This window comes from Cynocephalus volans, chromosome 10 (assembly GCF_027409185.1).
Source record: "Cynocephalus volans isolate mCynVol1 chromosome 10, mCynVol1.pri, whole genome shotgun sequence".
Classification (NCBI taxonomy): domain Eukaryota; kingdom Metazoa; phylum Chordata; class Mammalia; order Dermoptera; family Cynocephalidae; genus Cynocephalus; species Cynocephalus volans.
The window spans coordinates 89,944,670-89,967,628 of record NC_084469.1 but is presented as its reverse complement, the minus strand read 5'-3'; the positions used below and the strand labels follow the sequence as shown (position 1 = coordinate 89,967,628).

The 22,959-nt window shown below is 38.4% G+C and overlaps 1 protein-coding gene across 1 annotated transcript in view; it reads right to left on the bottom strand.

The window, feature by feature from the left end:
- The window catches only part of LOC134387476 (phospholipase A and acyltransferase 5-like), a 35,952-nt gene that overhangs the window by 5,119 nt on the left and 7,874 nt on the right, over window positions 1-22,959 (bottom strand). Inside the window, exons 2-4 of the mRNA XM_063109936.1 lie at window positions 18,496-18,745; window positions 17,768-17,858; window positions 16,221-16,329 (exon numbers count right to left, since the gene is read on the bottom strand). Coding sequence (XP_062966006.1) covers window positions 16,221-16,329; window positions 17,768-17,858; window positions 18,496-18,745 — 450 coding nt within the window. The remainder of the gene's footprint in view (window positions 1-16,220; window positions 16,330-17,767; window positions 17,859-18,495; window positions 18,746-22,959) is intronic.

Below are 22,959 nucleotides of genomic sequence, written 5' to 3'. Positions count from 1 at the left end.
TACCAGATATTATTGTCCTGGGCACTAGGAATACACCAGAAAAGAATGACGTATTCTTTTCATTGATGCTGTGGAGCCTTCATTCTAGTGGAAGTAGAGAGATATTAAGATATTTCAACTGGCGTGTACATGGGAACGTACACATGCCGATATGTGTGCAGTTAAGTGGATGTGTTGGTGAATATGAGAATGAGGTGAACTTACACGAATATCTGTGGGTCCATGAGCGTGAGAATGACTGAATGTGCTCATATTGCACACACATGTAGCAAAGCCCTTAAGCTCTCCTGATAATTTGTTACTTGCAAGAACCAGAACTTTCCCACTCTAGTAATGTGCTCGATAACATAAAATTTCAATCTAACTTTTGATTTCCAGATTCCTCACCTTCTCACACTATCCCTAAGTTTGTCCAAGAGCGGTACCAGGAAGAGACTCTGCTCATGGATGCCTCCCTGCAAAGGCACGCTAGGAAGTCAGAGCCACATGGCGAGATATGAACCAGCCCGCCCACCCACCAGCTTTCCAATAGCATTGCTCCTTATCCCAAGCATGCCACGATTTTCCCAGTGAGTTGAATTTCTTCAGAGCTGTATCTCTCTTCCCAGTTCCCAGCCCTATTTCCCTGACTGAGGACAGTCATTTGACAGAGCAAGAATTCATAGAAGTAAAGAGGTGTTTTTTACTTGTTTCTTTTAAGGCTTTTCTGAAATATAACTTACATCGCATAAAATTCATGCTTTTTAAGTACACAATTCAATGACTTTTAGTAAATGTACAGTTTGTGCAACCATCACCACAATCCCATTTTAGAATGTATCCATTATCTCCCCAAAATTCCTCATGCCCATTTGCAGTAATTCCCATTTCCCACCCCCAGTCCTAAGCAACCCTGTACCCATGAGTAGTCACTCCCCTTTTTTCTTCTACCTTCCCCTCCAGCCCCAGGCAACCACTAATCTACTTTCAGGCAACCACTAATCTAATTTTTGTCTCTGTAGAGTTGCCTTTTCTGGACATCTCACATAAATGGGATCAAAAAAATAAGTAAAAATTAAAACTAAAAAATTGAAAATTAAGATTAAAATAAGTGAATAAATAAATGGGATCACACAACATGTGTTCTTTTGAGTCTGGCTTCTTTCACTGGGCATAATGTTTTTGAGATTAATCTGTGTTGTAGCATATGTCAGTACTCCCTCAGATGGATACATCACGTTATACTTAACCAATTTTGTTCTCTTTTTTCAATATTATTTTGACCATTCTTGGTCCTTTGTCTTTCCATATAAGTTTTAGGACTACCTCCTCAATTTATATCAAAAAAATAAAAATAAAAACCTACTGGTATTTCAAGAGGGATTGCATTAAATTTATAGATCAATTTGGTGAAGATTGCCACCATTATAGAGTTTTCCAACCCACAAAGGTGCACTGTCTTTTTATTTATTTAAATCTTTATCCCCCTTAGGAGTATTTTGTAGTCTTCCTTATTTTGTTAAATCTATTCCTAAGAATTTTTATGCTGTTATGAATGGAATTATTTTCTTGATTTCATTTTCACATGGTTCATAGCTAATACATAAAAAATACATTGATTTTTGTATGTTAATCTGTGTCCTGCAACCTTGCTGAAAATATTTGCTAATTCTAATAGTTTTGTAAGTGTGTGTTTGTAGATTCCTTAGGATTTTCTAGATGTATTGAATAGATGCGATGACAGCAACATCCTTGCCTTGCTCCTTGTCTTTCACCATTAAATACATTAGTCGCAGGGCTTTCGTAGGTGCCCTTTTTCAGGTTGAGAAAGTTCCCTACAATTGACAGTTCTTTTAGCAGAATGTTGATCATGAATGGCAGTTAGATTTTATCAAATTCTTTTTCTGAGGCTATTGAGATGATTATATGATTTTTGTCCTTTACTCATTAACATAGTATATTACATTAATAGATTTGGGAGATGTTACACCAAACGTGTATTCCTGGGATAAATCTCACTTATTCATTGTGTGTAATATTTTTTGTTATGTTGCTAGATTCAGTCTGCTTGTATTTTTCTGAGGATTTTTTACATCTATATCCATAAGAGATATTAGTCTGTACTTTTCTTGAGATACCTTTGTCTGGATTTGGTATCAGCATAATACTGGCATCATAGAATGAGTTGGGAAGCAGTCCTTCCTCTGTTTCTCTGTTTTCAGAAAGAGCTTGTGAAGGATTGTTAACTTTTCTAAATGCACGATAGAGTTCCCAACTGAAACCACTTGGGTCTAAGCTTTTTTTTTTTTTTTTTGTAGAAAGATTTCTATTTCCTAATTAAATTTAGGTTGTCTAATTTTTCTTGAGCCAGTTTTGTAATCTGTGTCTTTCTAGGAACTTGCTATTTCATCTAAGTTGTCTAATTTGTTAGCATAAAGTTTTTCCTTTTAATGTCTATAAGATTGATAGTGAGTCCCCTCTTTCATTCCTGATTTTGGCTATCTGAGTTCTCTCTCTTTTTTTCTTGGTCATTGTGGCTAACAGTTTGTCAATTTTGTTTGTCTTTTCAAAGAACCAATTTTGTACTTCATTGATTTTCTCTATTGATTTCTATTCCAATAATTAATTAATATTTTCTTCTTTCTGCTTGCTTTGGGTTTAGTTGGCTTTTTTCCTAGTTTTTTAAGGTGGGATCTTAGATCACTGTTTTGAGAGCTTTCTTCTTTTCTAATATAGGCACTTATAGCTATAAATTTTCTTCTAAGCACTGCTGTAGGTAGCTACATCTCAAAAAATCTGATATGTTCTGTTTTCATTTTCATTCAGCTCAAAATATTTTCTAATTTTACTGCTTCTTTTTTGATTCATTGGTTATTTAGAAGTGTGTTGCTTTATTTCCAAATTCTTGTAGAGTTTCAAAACTATCATCGTGTTATAGGTGTTTAATTAACTTCATGTGATCAAAGGAAATATTTTGTATGATTTCAGTCCCTTTAAATTTACTGAGACTTACTTCATGGCCTAGAATATGGTCTATGTTGGATACACATAGATGCTCCTCAAATTATAATAAGGTTATGTCCTGATAAGCTCATCATTAAGTTGAAGATATCATGGGTTGAAATTGCATTTACTTAATTGCATACACCTAACTTAGCAAACATCATAGCTTAGCCTACCTACCTTAAACATGCTCAGCACATTTTCATTAGCCTACACTTCAGCAAAATCATCTAGCAACACAGTACACTGTAAAGTATAGGTTGTTTATCCTCATGATCATGTGACTTACTGGGAGCCATAGCTCATTGCCACTGCCCAGCATCATGAGAGAGTACTGTACCATATATGGCTAGCCCAGGAAAGATCAAAATTCAAAATTCAAAGTATGATTTCTACTGATGTATATCACTTTTGCACCATCAAAAGTTGAAAAAAACATAGTTAAACCATTAAGTCAGGAACTATCTGTATTCTGCTGCTGTTATGTGGTATCTTCTATAAACATCAATTAGGTCAAGTTGGTTAATACTGTCATTCAAATTTCATATGCTCACTGATTTTTTGTCTACTTGTTCTATCCATTATTGAGAATGGAGTATTGAAGTCCCCCAACTATTATTTCTGAATTGCCTATTTCTCCCTTCAATTCTATCCGTTTTTCCTTTATGAATTTTAGGGTTATGTTGTTGGGTGTGTGTATGTTTATAGTTGTTGTATCTTCCTGTTATTCCTTCCTTTTTAAATTTTCATTTTAAATGTTTTTATCATCTTAAATGTTCCTTTTTTTTTTCTAATAATATTTATTCTCTTAAAGTCTATTTTGCCTGATTTGAGCTGATTACTCCAGCTATGGTTAGTGTTGACATCTTTTTAAATCTTTTTACTTTCAACCTATTTGTGACTTTGGATCTAAAGTGTGTCTCTTGTGGATAGCATATAACTGGATCTTGTATTATCAAGTCAGATAATCTCTGCCTTTTCTGGAGTGTTTAATTCATTCACATTTAATGTTACTATTAATAAGGTTGGATTTATGTCTGTCACTTTGCTGCTTATGACTGTCACTTCCTTCTATATATTGTATATCTTTTTTGTCCCTCTATTTCTCTTTCACCACCTTTTTTTGTATAAAATACATATTTTCTAATGTATCATTTCCATTCCTTTGTTGACTTTATCATATATTTAAATTATCTTCTTACAGATTGCTCTAGGGATTATAATATGCATCTTAATGTATCACTATCTACTTCAGATTAATACTAACTTAATTCCAGTAAAAGTTAATACTAACTTAATTCCAGTAAAATCTAGAAACTTCCCTCCAATTTAGCTCCATTCCCTCTCCCCTCATTTATGCTATTATTGTCAGATATGTTACATATATGTATGTTATTAATTCAATACAGTATCACAAATATTGCTTTATCAAACTTGTCTTCTAAATTAGTCAAGAGAGAAAGAAAAATATATATTTATAAAATCCTGTATATTAACTATGTATTTGCCATTTCTGGTTCTCTCCATTTCTCCTTGATTCAAGGTACCAACTGGTGTTATAGTCTTCATCCAATATATCTTCGTTTCAGCCACCCTCCTATGTGCTATTATTACCATATTTATTACATCTTTGCATGTTAGAAGACCAAGAATAAATTTTATAATTATTGTTTCATTCAATTGTCTTTTAAATTAGTTAGAATAAAAGATAAAATATATAATAACCTATGCAATTACCTTTACTGGGACTTTGCATTGCTTATTGTGGATTAGAATTATTATCTTGTGTGACTTCCTTTCAGCCTAAAAAACTTTCTTTGCTAGCAACAAATTCTATCAGTCTTCATTTAGCTGGGACTATCTATATTTCACCTTCAGTTTTCTGTTTGGCAGCTCAATTTTGCTGTTGAGCCCCTCTAGTGAACTCTTTATTTCAGCCATTGTACTTTTCAGCCCCAGGATTTCCATTTGATGCTTTTTTATAATTTCTACCTTCTTATCAATATTCTGTTTGATCAATCATCATCATTCCACTTTGCTTTAATTCTTTCAACTTGATTTCCCTTATTTCTTTAAACATATTCATGATAGCTGGTTAAAAGTATTTGTTTGCTAAACCTAACATCTGGGTCCACAAGGAAACAGTCTCTATTTACTGCTTTTTTTCTTGTGTATGAGTCACTCTTTCCTGTTTCTTTGCATCTCTCAAAATTTGTTGTTGAAAACTGGACATTTTACATAATATATTGTAGCAACTCTGGATTCCAATCACACCACACTCCCAATCAGGGCTGATGGTTGTTGCTGTTTGTTCGTTTAGTGACCTGCCTGAACTAATTCTGTAATGTCAGCATGCAACCACCGATGTATCTACCTAGTCTTTTTTTGGCTTTTTTTTTTTTTTTTTCTTGTTTTCATTTTCAAGCCTGGCTTCCTGGATCAGCATAGCTTACTGGTCAGCCAGAGATTGGCCAGAGGTTGAGCCACACCCTGAGCCAACCTTTTGCCAGTGGATCTCTGTGTGGGCTGGAGTACTCATTCAAAGTTCCAGATGTTTACAAGTCTGCCCCAGCTTTAACTTTCTGCGTTCACAAGGCCTCGTGTTCATTCAAGAGTGAGAGACTCACTAGGGCCCCTTCAGTCTCTCCTGAATGTGTGTGCCAGCCTTGAATACAACTTCCAGACCACCAAATAATATGCGGCAGCTTTTCAAGACCCTCTTTGGCTGTCTTGTTACCTGGATTTCCATGTTAAATTTCTGGTTGGTCTGTTGGTCTGTTGCTTGTCCTGATCAGTATTGTAGCCTCAAGCTAGATGCAGTTTTGGCTTTCCATGATTGTTTGCAGCTGCGATAACTATTATTTTCAACAGCACTTCTGGGCATAGGATTTTCCACACTCTTCTCCAAATAAAGTCAGTTCCCTCCATTGCCTGTCAGTCCACCCACATGCCCCACCCATCCAGGAAGACCTTGTCTACCACAGAGCCACAGAGCTGGGGGGAAGGGGTGCTAAAATATTATAGACTTCCATTGTTCTCTCTGAGATTCTGCAATAGATCTTCTTGCATTAATACTTCTCAATTTGCTGTATGCCATTGGTCAAATTTTGTCTCTAAATGGCTGTCTTTGGCAATTTTGTCCAGCTTTATCTTCACTTTTTGGGGAAAGGATTTGCTGAGATCCACACTTAGCCATTGCAGAAGTCCCACCCACTTGCAGAAATGAGTTTTTATGGGCGCAAAACAGACAAACTACACTACAATATTTTATGGAAGGAATTGAGGCCAAAGGAAATGTGTTTTTTCCAAGGTCTCACACCAAATCTGTGGTAGAGCTAGGACCAGGATCAGGGCTCCGCCCTGCCTGACCAGACCAACTCTTTCTTCTTCTGCCTTAAAGTGGAAATGCTTTGTCCTCTCCTGAAAGTTCAATGCATTATTGTGGTCTTTTCTTTCTTTCTTATGTATGTATGTATGTATGTATGTATGTATGTATGTATGTATGTATGTATTTATTTCTCTCTATTTCTTCCTTTCTTATGTGTCAATAGAAAAAAGTAAATAAAATTAAAATAAATGAAAAAATTTTTAAAGGGGGGGTAATGCAATGGCAGCTGAGCACACACTAGAGGGCCCCCCAAACCAGGCTTTTCACCCAGAAAGCAGAATTATATTGTGAGACATAAAACTGGACTTCATTTCCTTTTTCCATAAGCCCAGGGAAAGAGATATGGATATACCCCTCCCTAAATCCTGGAACGTGGTAGCACACTGAAGAAGGTGATGTTTTAAATAAAACTGTTTAAAAATTAAAAGTCCATAAGGAAGTCCAAATTTCAAATATTTTGAAACTCATCTTAAAAATTCAAGGTTCAATATTTGCATGTACTGATGCAGGTTAAATTATGTTTAACTTACAATTTAGGTATGTACAGATCTTTGACTCATAGATTTTTTTCTAATTATTTTTCCCTTTTGGACATAGGTAAATAAGAGAGGAATATAATTTATTAAATCTAATGTCTTAAAATAGACATATGCACTGAGCTGGGACCATTTCTGCTATCACATACACAGGACACAGCAAAGCCCATAGGCCCACCCTCACTGATATGGTAACCTAAGGACCATTAATATCTAAGTCCTGACACTAAGACAGGAAAAAAAGACCCGCAGACCGAGGATGAGCAATAACTGCAGATGCAGGTGCAGGAGTTAAATCAATCAAACTCAGCTACTTGTGGCATTGATCAGGGTGGAGGGGGTGGTGGCGATGGTGACGATATAGGGCAGGTATTGCTGAGTCAGTTCAGAGAGACACCCAGATGAGATGTTATGTTACCTTTGAACCCACTCTTGTCTCCATCTCACTCTATCTGAGCACAAACCCCAATACATGACAGTCCTAACCAATGACATTCACTCTCCATGCAGAGTATCTAGTGGAGGGCAGGGCTCTCAAAGTCTGCCAAGCCAGCTGGACAGTCACATCTGTTCTTCCCAGGAATATGCAGGACCCCCATAGGCCCACGTCCCCACCAACCAAATAACCAATTACTTCTCACCTAACTGGCTGGGTCATTCTCACCGACAACACAACAATCAAGCAATCAATCAATTATCCTTGGTGTTATTTCCAGGAATAACAGGAAGATAGCACAATTCATTGTGATGCTGTTTATAAGCAACAGAAAATCTAATGAAATTCAAGTTCTGGTCATCAAGTATGTTTAACAAGATTTGTGGTACAGAAAACAGAAGGTAGAGGGATTGGGGAAGGAGTGAGGAGAGAATTCTAGAATTTTAAGGGGTTTTCTTTTGTTCTTTAATACTCTCTCACCTGCAATATTGCCCCTGGATTGGGTACTAGGGCAAATAATTGAATGAGATTCGCAGACTTGACAGTCATCTAGAGTTACCCACTCTCTTGCTAAATTTTCTCCCACTGTAAATTGATTACATTGAGCATCGGTTCTCATCCTTGGTTACACACTGAAATCATCTGCAGAGCTTTAGAAAGTTCGGATTGGTGTTGAGTATGTCTCGGGAGCCAAAGTTTTAATAGCTCCCCAGGTGATTCTAATGTGCAGCCAAGGTTGCAGCTATACTGGAGGCTTTTCCAAGGTCCTTTTTTCTTTCCTTTACTGTCTTCCCAGCATTCCATGAACCACAAGGAACCTATCTATATCGTCTGGAGTAGCCTCCAATCCCAACTGATGCTCCAATATTCAGTTGCAAGTTAAGATTTTTCTGCCCCTTTTCTCCCTTTGGAATAAGCTGTTATTTCAAAACCCTCCATCCCTCTGCTATTTATTCCCTTTGCACCAGCTGGCAACCCAGCTCTGGCCCTTCTCACACAAATACGCATCCACTTAGAAAAACTGGTCTTTTGTAAGGCCCCCTGGTTAATAACAATTTCTGAAAGTATTATAAATCTGATAGGTGCAGTGCAGGAAACTAGGTTGAGGGTTTGTTCCTGCCTGTAGCATGTGGCAGAGAAGCAGGAGCCAGATTCCAAAGAAAAGGCATTACTTTGAACTCCTGGAAGAAAAAATGTGAAGCCCCTATACTGTGAAGCCACTGACTCTTGCACCAGTCCCTGACCGGGCATTAGAGCAGATGTGGAAAGCTAGAAGCAGAAGAAAATTGACAAGACACAGGTATTAGGAACTTTGTTTTCAACTCTGACCCTTGGAAAAAATGGAGAAGAGGTATAAAGTGGCAAATGAAGGGAACCATGGGGTCTGGGGTGGGCATTTTCAAGACAGGAAAGACAACAAGACGTATAAATTCTGGTGGTGAGACTCCAGCAGAGAGGGAGATGCTAAAGACAGCAGAGAAAGGAGATTAGTCAGCAGCAAAGCATTCTGGGAAAGTGAATGGGAAGGGGCAGAGGTCAAGGGCACTGCTATGGATCAAATGTGCCCCCCAAAAGTTCATGTGTTGGAAACTTGATCCCCACTGTAACAGTGTTAAGAGGGTGAGAAATCGGATCACTAAATTTGAAAGGTGGGGCTTTTTAAAGGTGATTGGATCTTGAAGACAGTGCCCTTGTGAATGGATTTATCAATTTCATGGAATAACAGGTTATCATGGGTGTGGACTGATGGCTTTACAAGGAGCACATGAGAGAACTCTTCCCACTCTCATCATGTGATACCCTGTGTCACCACAGGACTCTAGAAAGTCCCCACCCAGAGAAAGACCCTCTCCAGATGTGCCCTCTGGACCATGGACTTCCCAGTCTCCAAAACTGTAAGAAATAAATTTCACTTCTTTATCAATTACCCAGTTTCAGATATTCTGTTATAAGCAACAGAAAATAGACTAATACAGGCATGATGAGGAGGAGTTGATCTTCAGACAGACAGGTCAGGGAGGGCCTCTCTCAAGAGAACACATGTGTGTTCCTCAGCCCGGGCTGCCATAGCAAAATACCACAGACTGTGCAGCTTAAACAACACACATTTATTTTCTCACAGTTCTGGAGGCTAGGAAGTCCAAGATCAAGATGCCACCAGCAAGGTAGGTTTCATCCTGAAGCTTTTTCTCTTGGCTTGTAGGTATCTGCCATCTTGCTGTGTGCTCATGTGACCTCTTCTTTGTGTGCACTTGTAGGAGGGATGGGGTGGGGGGAAGAAAGAGAGAGAGCAAGCTGTTTGGTGTCTCTTCTCATAAGGACACTAATCCTATCAGCTCAGGGCCTCACCCTCATGACCTCATCTAACCTGAACTAGTTCCTTACAAACACAGCCACACTGAGGGGCTGGAAAAACCAGGGAAGAGCAGTCCTGGCAATCCAGAAAGTGCAAAGGCACTGAGGAAGAAAAGACTTTCATTCATCATTTCAGGTAGACAAACAGAAAGGCTAGGATGGCCGGTGCAAGTGAACATGGGGATGAATTTGTAGATGGTATATGGATACAGGGAATAGAAAGGAAGAAGGAGAGAATGTGGGCCGGGTTGGGGGGGGCGCCTATGTTGTGGCCAGCAGTCTACAAGGCCTCAGTTTAGGAAAAGAGCTGGCATTGCTCAGGTGCTAGGACCTCAAGACACATTTATTTCGTCTGCTCTGTCTTAATTCATCCCCATTATATAAAGCAGTAAGTAATTCTTGGTGTCCTAAAGGGTGAAAGCAGCAGAAATGTGATTGGAGGGATGCATCAAGAGCCTTACAATGGCCGGGGAGAACTGGGGACACAAGAGAAGGGTGAAAACAAAACATGCCTATCAAAGATGTATGCACAGACCTCAATCAGGTTAGGATGAAGGCAGAACCACTTGAAGAGATATGTCTTGGCAGATTTTTGTCATAACTCTCTCAAACAAGGAAAGGTGAATGAAACCGCATATAGCATTACACAAAGTTTCATATGGGGAGATGCTGATGGTGCTTATCACACTGGAATATAAATTCTCATCTTCTTTTTTCCCCAAATAGTCGGTGAGGACATTGAGGGCAAAGACAAGAATATCCTCCCAGATCTCTGCTGGACAAAAAAAAAAAAAAAAAAAAAAAAAAAAAACCTGCAAAGTGATGCTATAAACATCCTTATTTCACTGTTATTAAGTAAAATCCTATTCGTCTCTTATTCCATTTTTGCCAGTAACACTGACTTCTACAGGCCTGCTTTTTGTTTATAATGGTACCAAATGAAGTTCCAGAGCCTAACCTTACAAATGCAAGTCTTCATAAATTTTTTTAAAGTAGTCATACAATAAAGTGTTGAAGACAATAGCCACCCTGCAGTTACAGAGGCAGCAGTAACTTTCTGCATCATAAAATTTGCTAAAGAATCTGACTTGATAAGGTGTTAAATTGCAAACATTCACAAGAATATTGACCTAGTTATATGGTACAATATGAAGGCCTTATGAATATTCATAACCGTTACCAACTTATTCTGTTCTCTGTTAATATAAATCAGTCCTTGGAAGTATAATTTGAACAAATGGTCTTGAAACATTCTAGAAATTGTTATAGTATATAGAAAATACGCTTCAGGAAGAACCTGAAATTCTTATTGGTGGTTGGGCTTGATAATTCATTGGTCTGATAATAATGCTGTAATAATTCACATCTCTATATTCCTAAACAATACAGTTGATCTGTAGAATCAATTGGCATTTTCCTCTTCTATCATATAATGAGAAATAAAAATCTTTGACCGTTAGATCAAGAGTCTGGCCTCATTTACATGAACACAATGCAAAAAGTCATCATGAACCCAGCCATAACTGTGATAGTCAAGTTCTCCAGCAGACTCTGAGCACCTAGAATCATAGGTGCTCAGCAGAATCTTCTACTAGTGCTAGAAGACAACTTAGAAAATACTGGTGCAATCACTTCATGTTTTCTTATAATTTAAAATCTTTTAAAAGATAACTGACTATATGTACACACCCAAGGGAACTCAAAACATAACACCACACAAAAACTTGTACGTGAATGTTCACAGCAGCATTATTCATAATAGTCAAAATGTGGAAACAACCCAAATGTCCATCAGCTGATGAATGGATAAATGAAATGTGGTATATACATATAATGGAATATTATTCACCAATAAAAAATAAATGAAGTACTAATACATCATATATACTTGCACAACATGGATGAACCTACAAATATTATGCTAAGTAAAAGAAGCCAGTCACAAAAGACCACATACAGTATGATTCCATGTGCATGAAATGTCCAGAATAAGTAGACTAGTGGTTGCCAGCAACTGGTGATAGGAAAAAGTGGGGAGTGACAGCTAATTGATACAAAGTTTCTTTTTAGCGTGGTGAAAATGTTCCAAAATTAGTTAGTGATGATGGTTGTACATCTCTGTGAATATACTAAAAATGCTGCATTATATATTTTAAGAGGGTGAATTTTATGTATGTGAATTATATGTCAATAAGTATTTTTTAAAAGATAAGTGTTTAAGCAAAAATAACAATTAATAGTGAGATTTATAACATGTATAAGCAAAATATATAACAACACAATGAGTATAAAGAAATGAAAATAAACTATTATACTATATATAAAGTGGTATAATATCACTTGAAGGTGGACTGTGATAAGTTTAAAATGTACAATGTAAAAACTAAAACAAGAATTAAAATTATAAAATAGAGTTATAGCCAGTAAGCCACAAATAAAACTGAATCATAAGAAATACTCAATTATTCTAAAAGAAGTCAGAAAAAAAAGAGGAGACAGTGAATGAAGAACAGATGGGGTAATAGGAAAAAATAGTCAAATGACAGATAAATCTAATCATATCAATAGTCACCACAATTAAAAGAGATTGTTAGACCGGGGCGGGGAAGCAAAAGCCAACTCTACGCTACCTACGAGCAACACGATTTAAATGCAAATGCACAAGTAGGTTAAAAGTAAAAGAAAGAAAAATAATATACCATACTAACTAATTGGAAGAAAGATGGAGTGGCTACGTCCACATCAAAGTAGATTTAAAAACAATGAATATTACTAGGGATAAAGAAGGTAATTTTAATGATAAAGGACTCAATTTACCAAAAATAAATAACAATCTTAAAAGTTTACATACTTAATAATAGGGCTTCGCAATTCAATAAGAATAAACTGATAAAATTGTCAGGAAAAATAAACAAATCCACGATTATAGTCAGAAATTTCAATACTCCTCTCTATAATTGATAGAAAAATATAAACAGAAGACCTGAATAATGCTATGAACTAACTTGACCTAATTGATGTTTATAGAACATTCTACCCAATAACAACAGAACACATATTCTCAAGAGCTAACAGAACATTTACCAAGATGGACCATATTTGGGACCATAAAATAAATCTCAATAAATATAAATGGATTCAAGTCACACAAAGTATATTCTCTGACCAAAACAGAATGGACATAAATTAATACCAAAAAGATATCTCAAAAATATTTAAGCATTTGGAAATTAAATAATTCTTTATTCATAACCCACGGGTCAAAGAAGAAATCAAAAGGGAAAAAAGAAAGTACTTTGAATTGGATGAAAATGAAAACAAATGTATTAAAATTTGCGGGACGCCACTAAAGCAGTGCTCAGGGGGAAGTTTATAGCAATAGATGCCTGCACTAGAAAAAGGAGAAAGGTCTGAGATCAATGACCTTCACCTTCCACTTTAAGACATTAGGAAAAAAAGTAAAAATTAAACCCAAACTAAGCAGAAGAATGGACATAATAAAGATCACAGCAGAAGTCAGAGACATAGAAAACAGAAAAACAACAGAGAAAATCAATGAAATAAAAAGCTGGTTATCTAAGAAAATCAATAAAATTGATAAAACTCTAACCAAATGATAAGGGAAAAAAAAGAGAAATCATAAATTACCAATATCAGGAATAAGAGAGGTGACTTCACTACAGATTCTACAGATATTAAATGCATAGTAAGGAAATATTATAAACAACTTTATGCCAATATAGTTGACAAGTTATATTAAATGGGGAAAATACCTTGAAAGACCAAACTATCAAACTCACTCAAAAAGAAATAGATAACCTGAGTATTTCTATATGTATCAAGGAAATTGATTTTGTAGTTCATATCCTTCCCACAAAGAAAACATCAGGCCTAGATGGCTTCACTGCTAAATTCTATCAAACATTAAAGGAAGAAATAAAACAATTCTACACAAGAAAATGATAGAGTAGGAATACTTCCAAACACATTCTATGAGGCTAGAATTACCCTAATACCAAAACCAATTAGGAGAAAATTAAATTAAATTTTTAAATTTAAGAAAATTAAAAGACCAATATCCTCTATAAACATAAATGCAAAAATTCTAAACAAAATTTTGTAAATCAAATTAAACAATATTTTGAAAGGAGAATATATCATGGCTACTTGGATTTTTTCCCCAGAATTTCAAGGTTATCATAGCAGCCAAACACCAATCAATGCAATTAAAACTAAAAAAGAAAAACCCAATAATCATCTCAATAGATGCAGAAAAAGTATTTGTTAAAATCGAACATTCATTCCTGATTGAAAAAGAAAAATCTCTCAAACTAGCAAAGGAAAGGAATTTCCTTAATCTGATAAATGGCATCTATAAAAAAAAAAAAAAAAAGCCACAGCTTATATCATACTAAATGGTAACGGTGGAAAGTTTTCCTTTTTAAGGACTTAGACAAAGATGTCTACTCCCTCTACTTCTATTAAGCATTCTAGTAAAAGTTCTAGCTAGTTTAATTTAAGAAAAATAAATAAAAGGCATCCAGATTGGAAAAGAAGTACAACTGTCTTTTTTTGCAGACGACATTATCATCTATGTAAAAAGTCTGATAGAATCTACCAAAAAAGGTTACTTAAGCAAATAAGTTAGTCCAGCAAGATTGAAGGTTTCAAGATAAATATACAAAAATCAATTGGATTTCCATTTACTAGCAACAAATAATCAGAAATTGAAGTGTTTTACATTTTTAATATTTTAAATATTTTTAAATGCCATTTCAACAGTATCCAAAAATATGAAATACTGGCCAAAAGATGTGCAATATCTTTACAATAAAAATTACAAAACATTGCTGAGAAAAATTAAAGATCTAAATAAATACAACACCTTGTTCGTGGGTCAGAAAACAGTAGTTATTGCCAGTTATCTAAAGATACAATGCCATTCCAACCAAAATCCCAGCAAATTTTTTGTAGAACCTAGAATAGCCAAAACAACTTTGAAAAAGAGGAACAAAGTTGAAGGGCTAAAATTGCTTGACTCTGAGTTGTTATAAAGCTACAGTGTGGTATTGGCCTCACAATAGTTAAATATGATCAACAGAACAAAACAGAGTTCAGAAGGAGACCCACAAGTACATTGACAACTGGTTTTCTTTATAAAGGTGGGAAGGCAACTCAGTGGAGAAAGGATAGTCTTTTCAGTAAATGATGCTAGAACAACTGTTGTATCCATATGGGAAAAAATACTTTGATCCATACACAAAAATTAATTCAAGATGTATCAAAGATGTAAATGTAAAAACTAAAACCATAAAATATATAGAAGAAACAGGAGAAAATTTTTGTAACCTTGGATTAGGCAAAGATCTCTTAGACACAAAGGTAAAATTCATAAAAGAAAAAGCTGATAAATTGGACTTCATCAAAACGTTAGAACCTGTTTTGACAAGCCACATACTGAAAGAAAATATTGCTAAGCATATATCTGATAAAGTGTTTGTACAGAGAATTTCTGAAGAACTCTCAAAATATACTTGTACAAAACAGTAGGAAAAAATGGGCAAAACATTCAAACACTTCACCAAAGATATGTATGGATGCCAAATAAACACATGAAAAGATGTTCACCATCATTGGTCATTAGGGAAATGCAAATTAAAACCACGATGAGATACCTACACACCTATTAGAATAGCTGAAATTTAAAAGACTAACCATATCATTGCTGATGAGGATGTGGAGGAACTGGAACTCTCATACACTGCTGGTGGGAACGTAAAATGATATCACCATTTTAAAAAACAGCAAGTGAAACAGACAACCTACCATATCACCTAGCCATTTCATTCCTAGGCATTTACTCAACAGAAAACATATGTCTGTACAAAGGCTCTTACACAAATGTTCATAGTAGCTTTATTTGTAATAGTCAAAACCTGGAAACAACACAAATGACTATCAACACGTGAATGGGTAAACAAATAGTGGTATATCCATACAATGTAATACTGCTCGGTAATAACAAGGATTCAACTATTGATTACAAACAACAACATGGACGTATCTCAAAATAATTACATGAAACGACACAGAAAAGAGCACATATGACATGATTTCATTTATATAAATCTCTAGAAAAGTCAAACTAATCTGTAGTGACAGAGAGCAGGTCAGTTGTTGCCTTGGGATGGGGACAGGATGGGAACAGGGAGGGATGACTAGGAGACACAAAGAAACTTGTGCATGATGATGTTCACTATCTTGATTGTGGTAATGGTTACACGAGTGTATACAAATGCTAAAACATATCAAATTGTATATTTTAAATTTGTAGAACTTACTATATGTCAATTATACCTCCATAAAGCTGGGGTTTTTTTTAAAAAAAAAAAAAAAGCATAACTAACATCCCAAACCAATGTGGATGTTTATTAGACATGGTCTAAATAAAGTAAAATACGATATGTAGAGAAGTTGCCAGGAGGTTAAACATATTCACTCTAAGAATGCTTGTTCCACCTACCTCAGCGGCTCGCGTTGTTAACTTGCCTTCACACTCAGGCTTGGGTGTTGAGTCCATCTCCGCTCTCTTCTGCCTGGGTGTGGTCTCCAAGTTAACTACAGGCTTCTCCCTAAATCATTGTACAGTCACATGGTTAACAAATAAAACTATTTCACAATTATTGGAAAATCTGTATTGCAGATCACTTCAGATCTGTGACTTTTCAGATACTTTTCAGTTTTGAGGTTGTAGGTGCCACTTCTCCCTAAACCAGTTTCTGTGAAGTCATTCGCTTTCATACCACAAAATTGCAGTTTACTGGTTTCTGACAATTGTTTAAAATGCTAATGATAGCACTGAATAACTTTCCCAGTTTTTAAAGTTTGCTAATAATCTTTTAAAAATATTTATCAGAGATATTTGCACATAGATTTTTTTTCAAAACAAGTACATAAGAGCTTACAGTGAAATGCAAGGGGACCTCACCCTCCCCTTCTCATCCTGGTCCCACTGCTCAGAAGCAAGCCCCTTGAACTCTTGAGCTATTTATTCCAATAATTCCATATTTCTGAGAAATCTTGTTAAGCCACAACACTGTAATTGCAAGTAATGTGAAAGAAATCAGTGTACTGTGTCCTTTGAAACAAAATGTTGCAGCAGAGGACTGAAATGAAAGGCAACAGTGTGCTTTTGAGGCGGTATAGTAAAGGGAAATATTTTGGAGCCAAAAAGACCTGAGTTTGAAACGCACCTTTGACACTTGCTGTCCAGCCTTGAGCTAGTTAATCTGTCTGAACCTGTTTGATTATCTGTAAAATAGAGATGATCATATTTGTCTCATAGAGTTGTCAAGAAGGTTAAATGAGAGAGAGCATATGTACACATCTGTTACACCAATAATGGCTTTTTCTTTACCTTTTCCCATGTTTTAATTCTTTTGCAATAGTGTATGGGGAAGGGGAACCCCTCATTTTAAGTACAGCTCTTCTCCAAAATTTCAGCCCCTCAGAATTTTAAAAAGATGTAACCATCATGTTATTAATGAAAGTGAATTGAGGGAATCTGCAAAATGTTGCATCATTCATCGGTTAGAGACCAAGCAGCAATATTGTAAGCCTTCTACTAAAGTGATTCAGTTCCCAGGGGTCTGGAGAATGATCCTGTAGCTAGGAACTGCTGCAAGGCCTGCCAACCGCCAGCGGAGGTCCCAGGCCCAGTTCAATCTGTTATTACCAGGAGCACAACAGCCTCCCACTTACTGGTTAGTGGTAAGCTGGTTCACACAGAAACCACCTCCAGATTTCTTTTACAGAACTCCCATTCAAGTCAATGTTTCAAAAGGCTTCTTGGGCCGGTCCGTGGCTCACTCGGGAGAGTGTGGTGCTGATAACACCAAGGCCACGGGTTCGGATCCCTGTATAGGGATGGCTGGTTAGCTCACTGGGTGAGCGTGGTGCTGACAACACCAAGTCAGGGGTTAGGATCCCCTTACTGGTCATCTTTATATTGAAAAAAAAAAAAAAAAAGGCTTCTCCCACCCAAAGACCAGTCTTTTCGAAGAATCTTACCCCTGCTGGACACTTCGGCCCTTTTCTACAGTGCTCTGCCGGGGCTCCTTGGGCAGGAGCTGGACCAACGCTTGGGATCCCACCGATTCTTCTAATTCAAGGGGAAAAAATGCTGTTCAAACCACAGCTGCTTTCTGTTGGGGAAGGGGGGTGGGGTGAATCCTGTTAAAGAGGAGTTGGAGCGAGCGTCTTGATGGCTACGCAAAGGTGGACGTGGAGCTCTAGTCTAGAACCGTGCCCGACTCCTGGTTCTCTCTCCGTGCATTTTGGGGTGAATGACAGGGATTTGGGGATTAGGTGCTGGAGAGGGCTCAGTTCCTCTGCGAAAAAGAAACCGGGATTTCCGGAGACAGCAACGGGAAGAGGATGAAGAAGTGCCCTGTCCCCGATCCTAATCGATCTTGTGGAGAAGTGAGGGTTGCCCGTGTCCCAGATCCTAAGCGATCTCGGGGCTAGGCCGGAGCTGGAGCCAAGTCCTCCCGCCGCGGGGCTGCCCCCGCCGCCCACTTCCACCTAAAGTCCAGCAGCGGGGAGTCCCTGGATGCCCATCTCGCTTTCGCTAAACTGACAATAAACGGTCGCTCTGAAATTCACGCATCACGGTTAACGTCTAGAGAAGAAGACTTGAAGGTAACTGCCTTTTCTGGAGGCCCAGCGACCCGCTGGGACCTGGACAACCACCCAGGGGAGCTTCGGGGCCGGGGCGCGGCGGCCTCGCGGGGAGGGGCCCCCCTGCTGTGCAGCTGAACGTCCGGGAGCAGGGTGTCGGTCGTCCTTTGACCCCGAGCTGGCGGCTCTCAAGGCGGGTTTGGGGCGGGACCGGGGCGACCTAGGGAGGCGGAGCTTCCCGCCGGCTGCCGGGATCCGGCTCAGGCCCAAACCGCCGCCGCGGCCCCGCCGGCTCCTCGCAACGGACAACGCGCCCGGCGAGTCCCACGAGGGCGCGGCCCCTGGTCCGCGGAGCCGCGGGCGGCGAAGCTACGAACTGCGGGGGGCGGGGCGGGGGCGCGCGGGGCAAACGGCGGGGGCGCGCGGGGCGAGGGCGCGCGGGGCAAACGGCGGGGGCGCGCGGGGCGCCCAGGAACAGAGGGTGGCGCGAAAGCGCGCGCTTGCAGGCCCTGGAATCTGGGGGGTTTTGAGAGGAAAGGCAGGACAAAGGGGCGTAGGAGCTTATTCGGGGGTGGAAGGTAACGCAAAACAATATGAGCAAAGGCTCAGAGGTGGCATCTGTGTGACTGGGGAGACTGAATGTTTTGGCGCAGGGGAGCGACATGTGGAGGGGGAGGTTGAGACCAGATTAGGAAGCCTTGCGAGGCACACTCAGGAGACAAAACCCTGAGGGATTCAGCTTTTCATTTTAAAATACATATATGTTATATATGTAAGTGTAATATGTACATCTAGAATCGATACAAAAGAATACGTGGAATACATGAAGCTATGGAACGTGATGAAATGGCTACCCAGGAATACCCCGTCGCACTTAAGGGCTGGAACGTGCCTAGTACAGATGCTCTGGCCTGTGTGTTCGTGCCTTATCCCACCTTTCTGCCCCCTCCCCCACCCACGTAACCTCTTTCCTGAGTCTTCGATCTTGCCCTTGCTTTTAAAAAGTTTTTTCAATCGCTTCTTTTCACCTCTGATACATTGTTTTGTTTTGGTTATTTAAAACTTTATAAAAATGGTGCTATAGTCTGGATGTTTGCATCCAAAATGTTTGGTTGCCAAAATTCATATGCTGAAATCCTAACCCCACAGAAAGAGAAATACCACATGTTCTCACTTATTGGTGGGAGCTAAAAATAAATTCACACACACACACACACACACACACACACACACACACACACACACACAGAAACGGGGGAGGGGGAAGAAGACATAACAACTACAATTCCTTGAAGTTCATAGACAAGCAAACAGAAAGGACATTGTTGGGGTGGAGGGGGGAGAGGGAGGAGGGAGGGAGATTTCGGTAAGGGGCAACAATAATCAATCACATTGTATATCGACAAAATAAAAAAAATAAAAAAATTTTTTTTAAAAAAGAGCTCAATATATTCTACCGTAAAAAAAAAAAAAAAAGTGATGGTATTAGGAGGCAGAGCCTTTGGGAGGTGATTACGTCATGGGGTGAAGGCCTCATGAGTGGCATTATTGTCCATATACAGGAGGCCAGGGAGAATCAGCCAGCACCTTCCCCCACGTGAGGATACAACCATTGCCATCTACAAACCAGAAAGTGGGCCCTCACCAGACGCAATTGCAGGTGCCTTGATCTTGGACTTCCCAGACTCCAGAACCATGAGAAATAAATTTCTGTTATTTATAAGCTACCTAGTTTATGATATTTTATTATAGCAGCCTGAACAATCTAAGACAACTGGTATCATGCTGTATGTTCTCTTCTGCAACTTTTTTCTTTTCAAAGTTGTTTCTATAATACATACACATTGCCATGCAGAACTGTAATTCATTTTCACTGCTGTGAAATATTTCATATGTGAATATACCACAATTTACTGATCCGGTGATAAAACCACTTGGTTGTTTTTTGTTTTGTTGTGTTTTGTTTTCCCGTTTGGGGTAGGACACAACCAAAAAGAACCCAAATTGTGACCTGGTGTATGTATGCAAGAGATTCCATGGGATTTAATACCTAGGGGGGTATGCAAATGTTCAACTTTACAATGAAACTCTAGAACATTTTCCCAATTGGTGATACAAATTTCACTTCTACCAGCAATGCATAAGAATTCTTACTGATTTGCATTTTCACCAACACTTAGTACTGTCACATTTCTTAATTGCTTCAGGTAGGTGAATATGAAATAGTATTTCACTGAAGTTTGAATTGCATTTCCCTGATCACTAATAAAGTTGAGACCTTTGCATATATTTATCAGCCATTTAGATTTTCTCTTTTAAAAAGTGCCTGTTCATGTCTTTTGCCCATTTTTCTCTGGAATTCTTTTTTTATTGATTTGTAGCAGTTCTTTGTATATCCTTGATACTCATCTTTAGTCAATTATACTTGTTTACAAAATTTTCTTCCAGATCATAACTTGTCTTTTCAAGTCATTTTCTTCATGATGTCTTCTGATGAAAAGAAGGTATTAACTTTATTGAAGCAGAATTAATAAATCATTTCTTAATGGCCAGCTCTCTGTCTTTTCATGATTTCCTCCCTTGCCCTGAAATTTAAAAATATATATTTTATCTTTTTAAATGTTTTTAAAATTTGCCTTTTTCATTTAATCTATTTGGAACTGATTTTTGTGTATGTGGGAGGCAGGAATCCAATTTCATCTTTTCATATGCATAGTTATTTATCTCAGCATCACTTATTGATAGTTTCTCCTTTTCCAGTGATAAACAAGGTCACCTCTGTCCAGTATCAGGCTTTCATGAATGAGCAGTAATATCGTCAACTCTATTCTGTTCCACTGGTAAATGTGTCTGTCTTTGTACTATTATCATGTGATCTAATTACTACATCTTTATGATAAATCTTGATGTATGGATATCTGGAGATTCCTCCCTCATTATTCCTCAGGAGCTTCCTAACTATCTTGGGCTTTTGCCCTTCAATATAAATTTCAGAATTTGCTCATCAAGTTGCTTAAAATACTCTGTTGGCATTTTGATTGGAATTACATTGAATCAATAAATTAGCTTGCAATTTTGACATCTGTCTTAGTCCATTTTCTGCCATACCTGAAACTGGGTAATTGATAAAGAAATGAAATTTATTTCTTACAGTTCTGGAGTCTGGGAAGCCCAAGGCCAAGAGGCCACATCTGGTGAGGGCCTTCTTGCTAGTGGAGACTCTTCTGCAGAGTCCTGAGGTGGCACAGGGTATCACATGGTGAAGGGGGCTGAAGGTGCTAAGGTGCTAGCTCAGGTCTCTTTTCCTCTTCTTATAAAGCCACCAATTCTGCTCCCATGATAACCCATTAATCCATCAATCCATTAATCTACAAATGGAATAATTCATTTACGAGGGCAGAGCCATCATGATCCAATCATGACAGCACCACCTCGTAAAGGCACCACCTTTCAATACTGGCACACAGGAGATTAAGTTTCAACATGAATTTTGGGGGGGACATTCAAACAATAGCATTCTGTCCTTGGCCCCCCAAAACTCATGTCCTTTTCACATACAAATACTCATTCTATCTCCATAGCCCCAAAGTCTTAACTCATTCTAGCACCACCTCAATAGCCCAAAGTCTCATCTGTGAAATCAAGACAAGATATCTACTTCCAAGATACGATGGTGGGACAGGTACAAGGTACACATTCCCTTTCCAAAAGGGAGAAATAGGCCAAAAGGAGGGGGTAATAGGCCCTAAGCAGGTGTACAGCCCAGCAGGGCAGACATTAAATCTTAAAGCTGGAGAATAATCTCCCTTGATTCCATGTCTGAAATCCTCTGTACACTGGTGTGAGTGCTGGACCCCCTCAGGCAGCCCCTCCTTCATTGCTTTCCTTGGCTCAGCCCACACCTCAGCTTTCCCAGGCTGGCATTTCATGCTGGAAGCTCTACAGTCCTGGGGTCTTGGTGGTGGTCCCACTCCTGCAGCTCTATAGGCATTGCCCTAGTAGGGGCTCTCTGCAGTGGTTCCACCCCTGTGACAAGTTCTGCTTGGACTGCCAAGCTGTTCAATATATACTTTGAAATATAGGTGGAATCTGCCATGCTTTTGTATCTGTTGTATTCTGTGGGCCTGCAGAATTAATACCACATGGACACCTTCAAGGTTTATGTCTTGCACGTGGGGCTGCTTGAGCCACAGCTGGGGCTGCCAAGAAATACTCCGCTGGAATGCAGGGAGCAGAGACCTGAGGTGGCCCTGGGCATTGACCCCATGGAGGACACCCTGAGCCTATCATCAAAAATCATTCTGCCCTTCTGTGCTCTGGGCCTGTGATGGGAGAAGCAGCCTCAAAGATCTTTGAAATACCTTCAGAGTCTTTCTCCATTCTCTTGATGATCCCTTTTCTGTGTATTTACGTCTTTAGCAAAAGATCACTGGGCCATACCCTTGGCTTCTTCTTCCAAACATAGTTTTTTAGTCTTTACATGGCCAGACTGAGAGTTTTACAAACCTTTCTGCTTTGTTTCCCTTTTGATTGTAAATTGTGTCTTTAAGTTATTTTTATCCTTTCACAGCTTAGCATAGGTG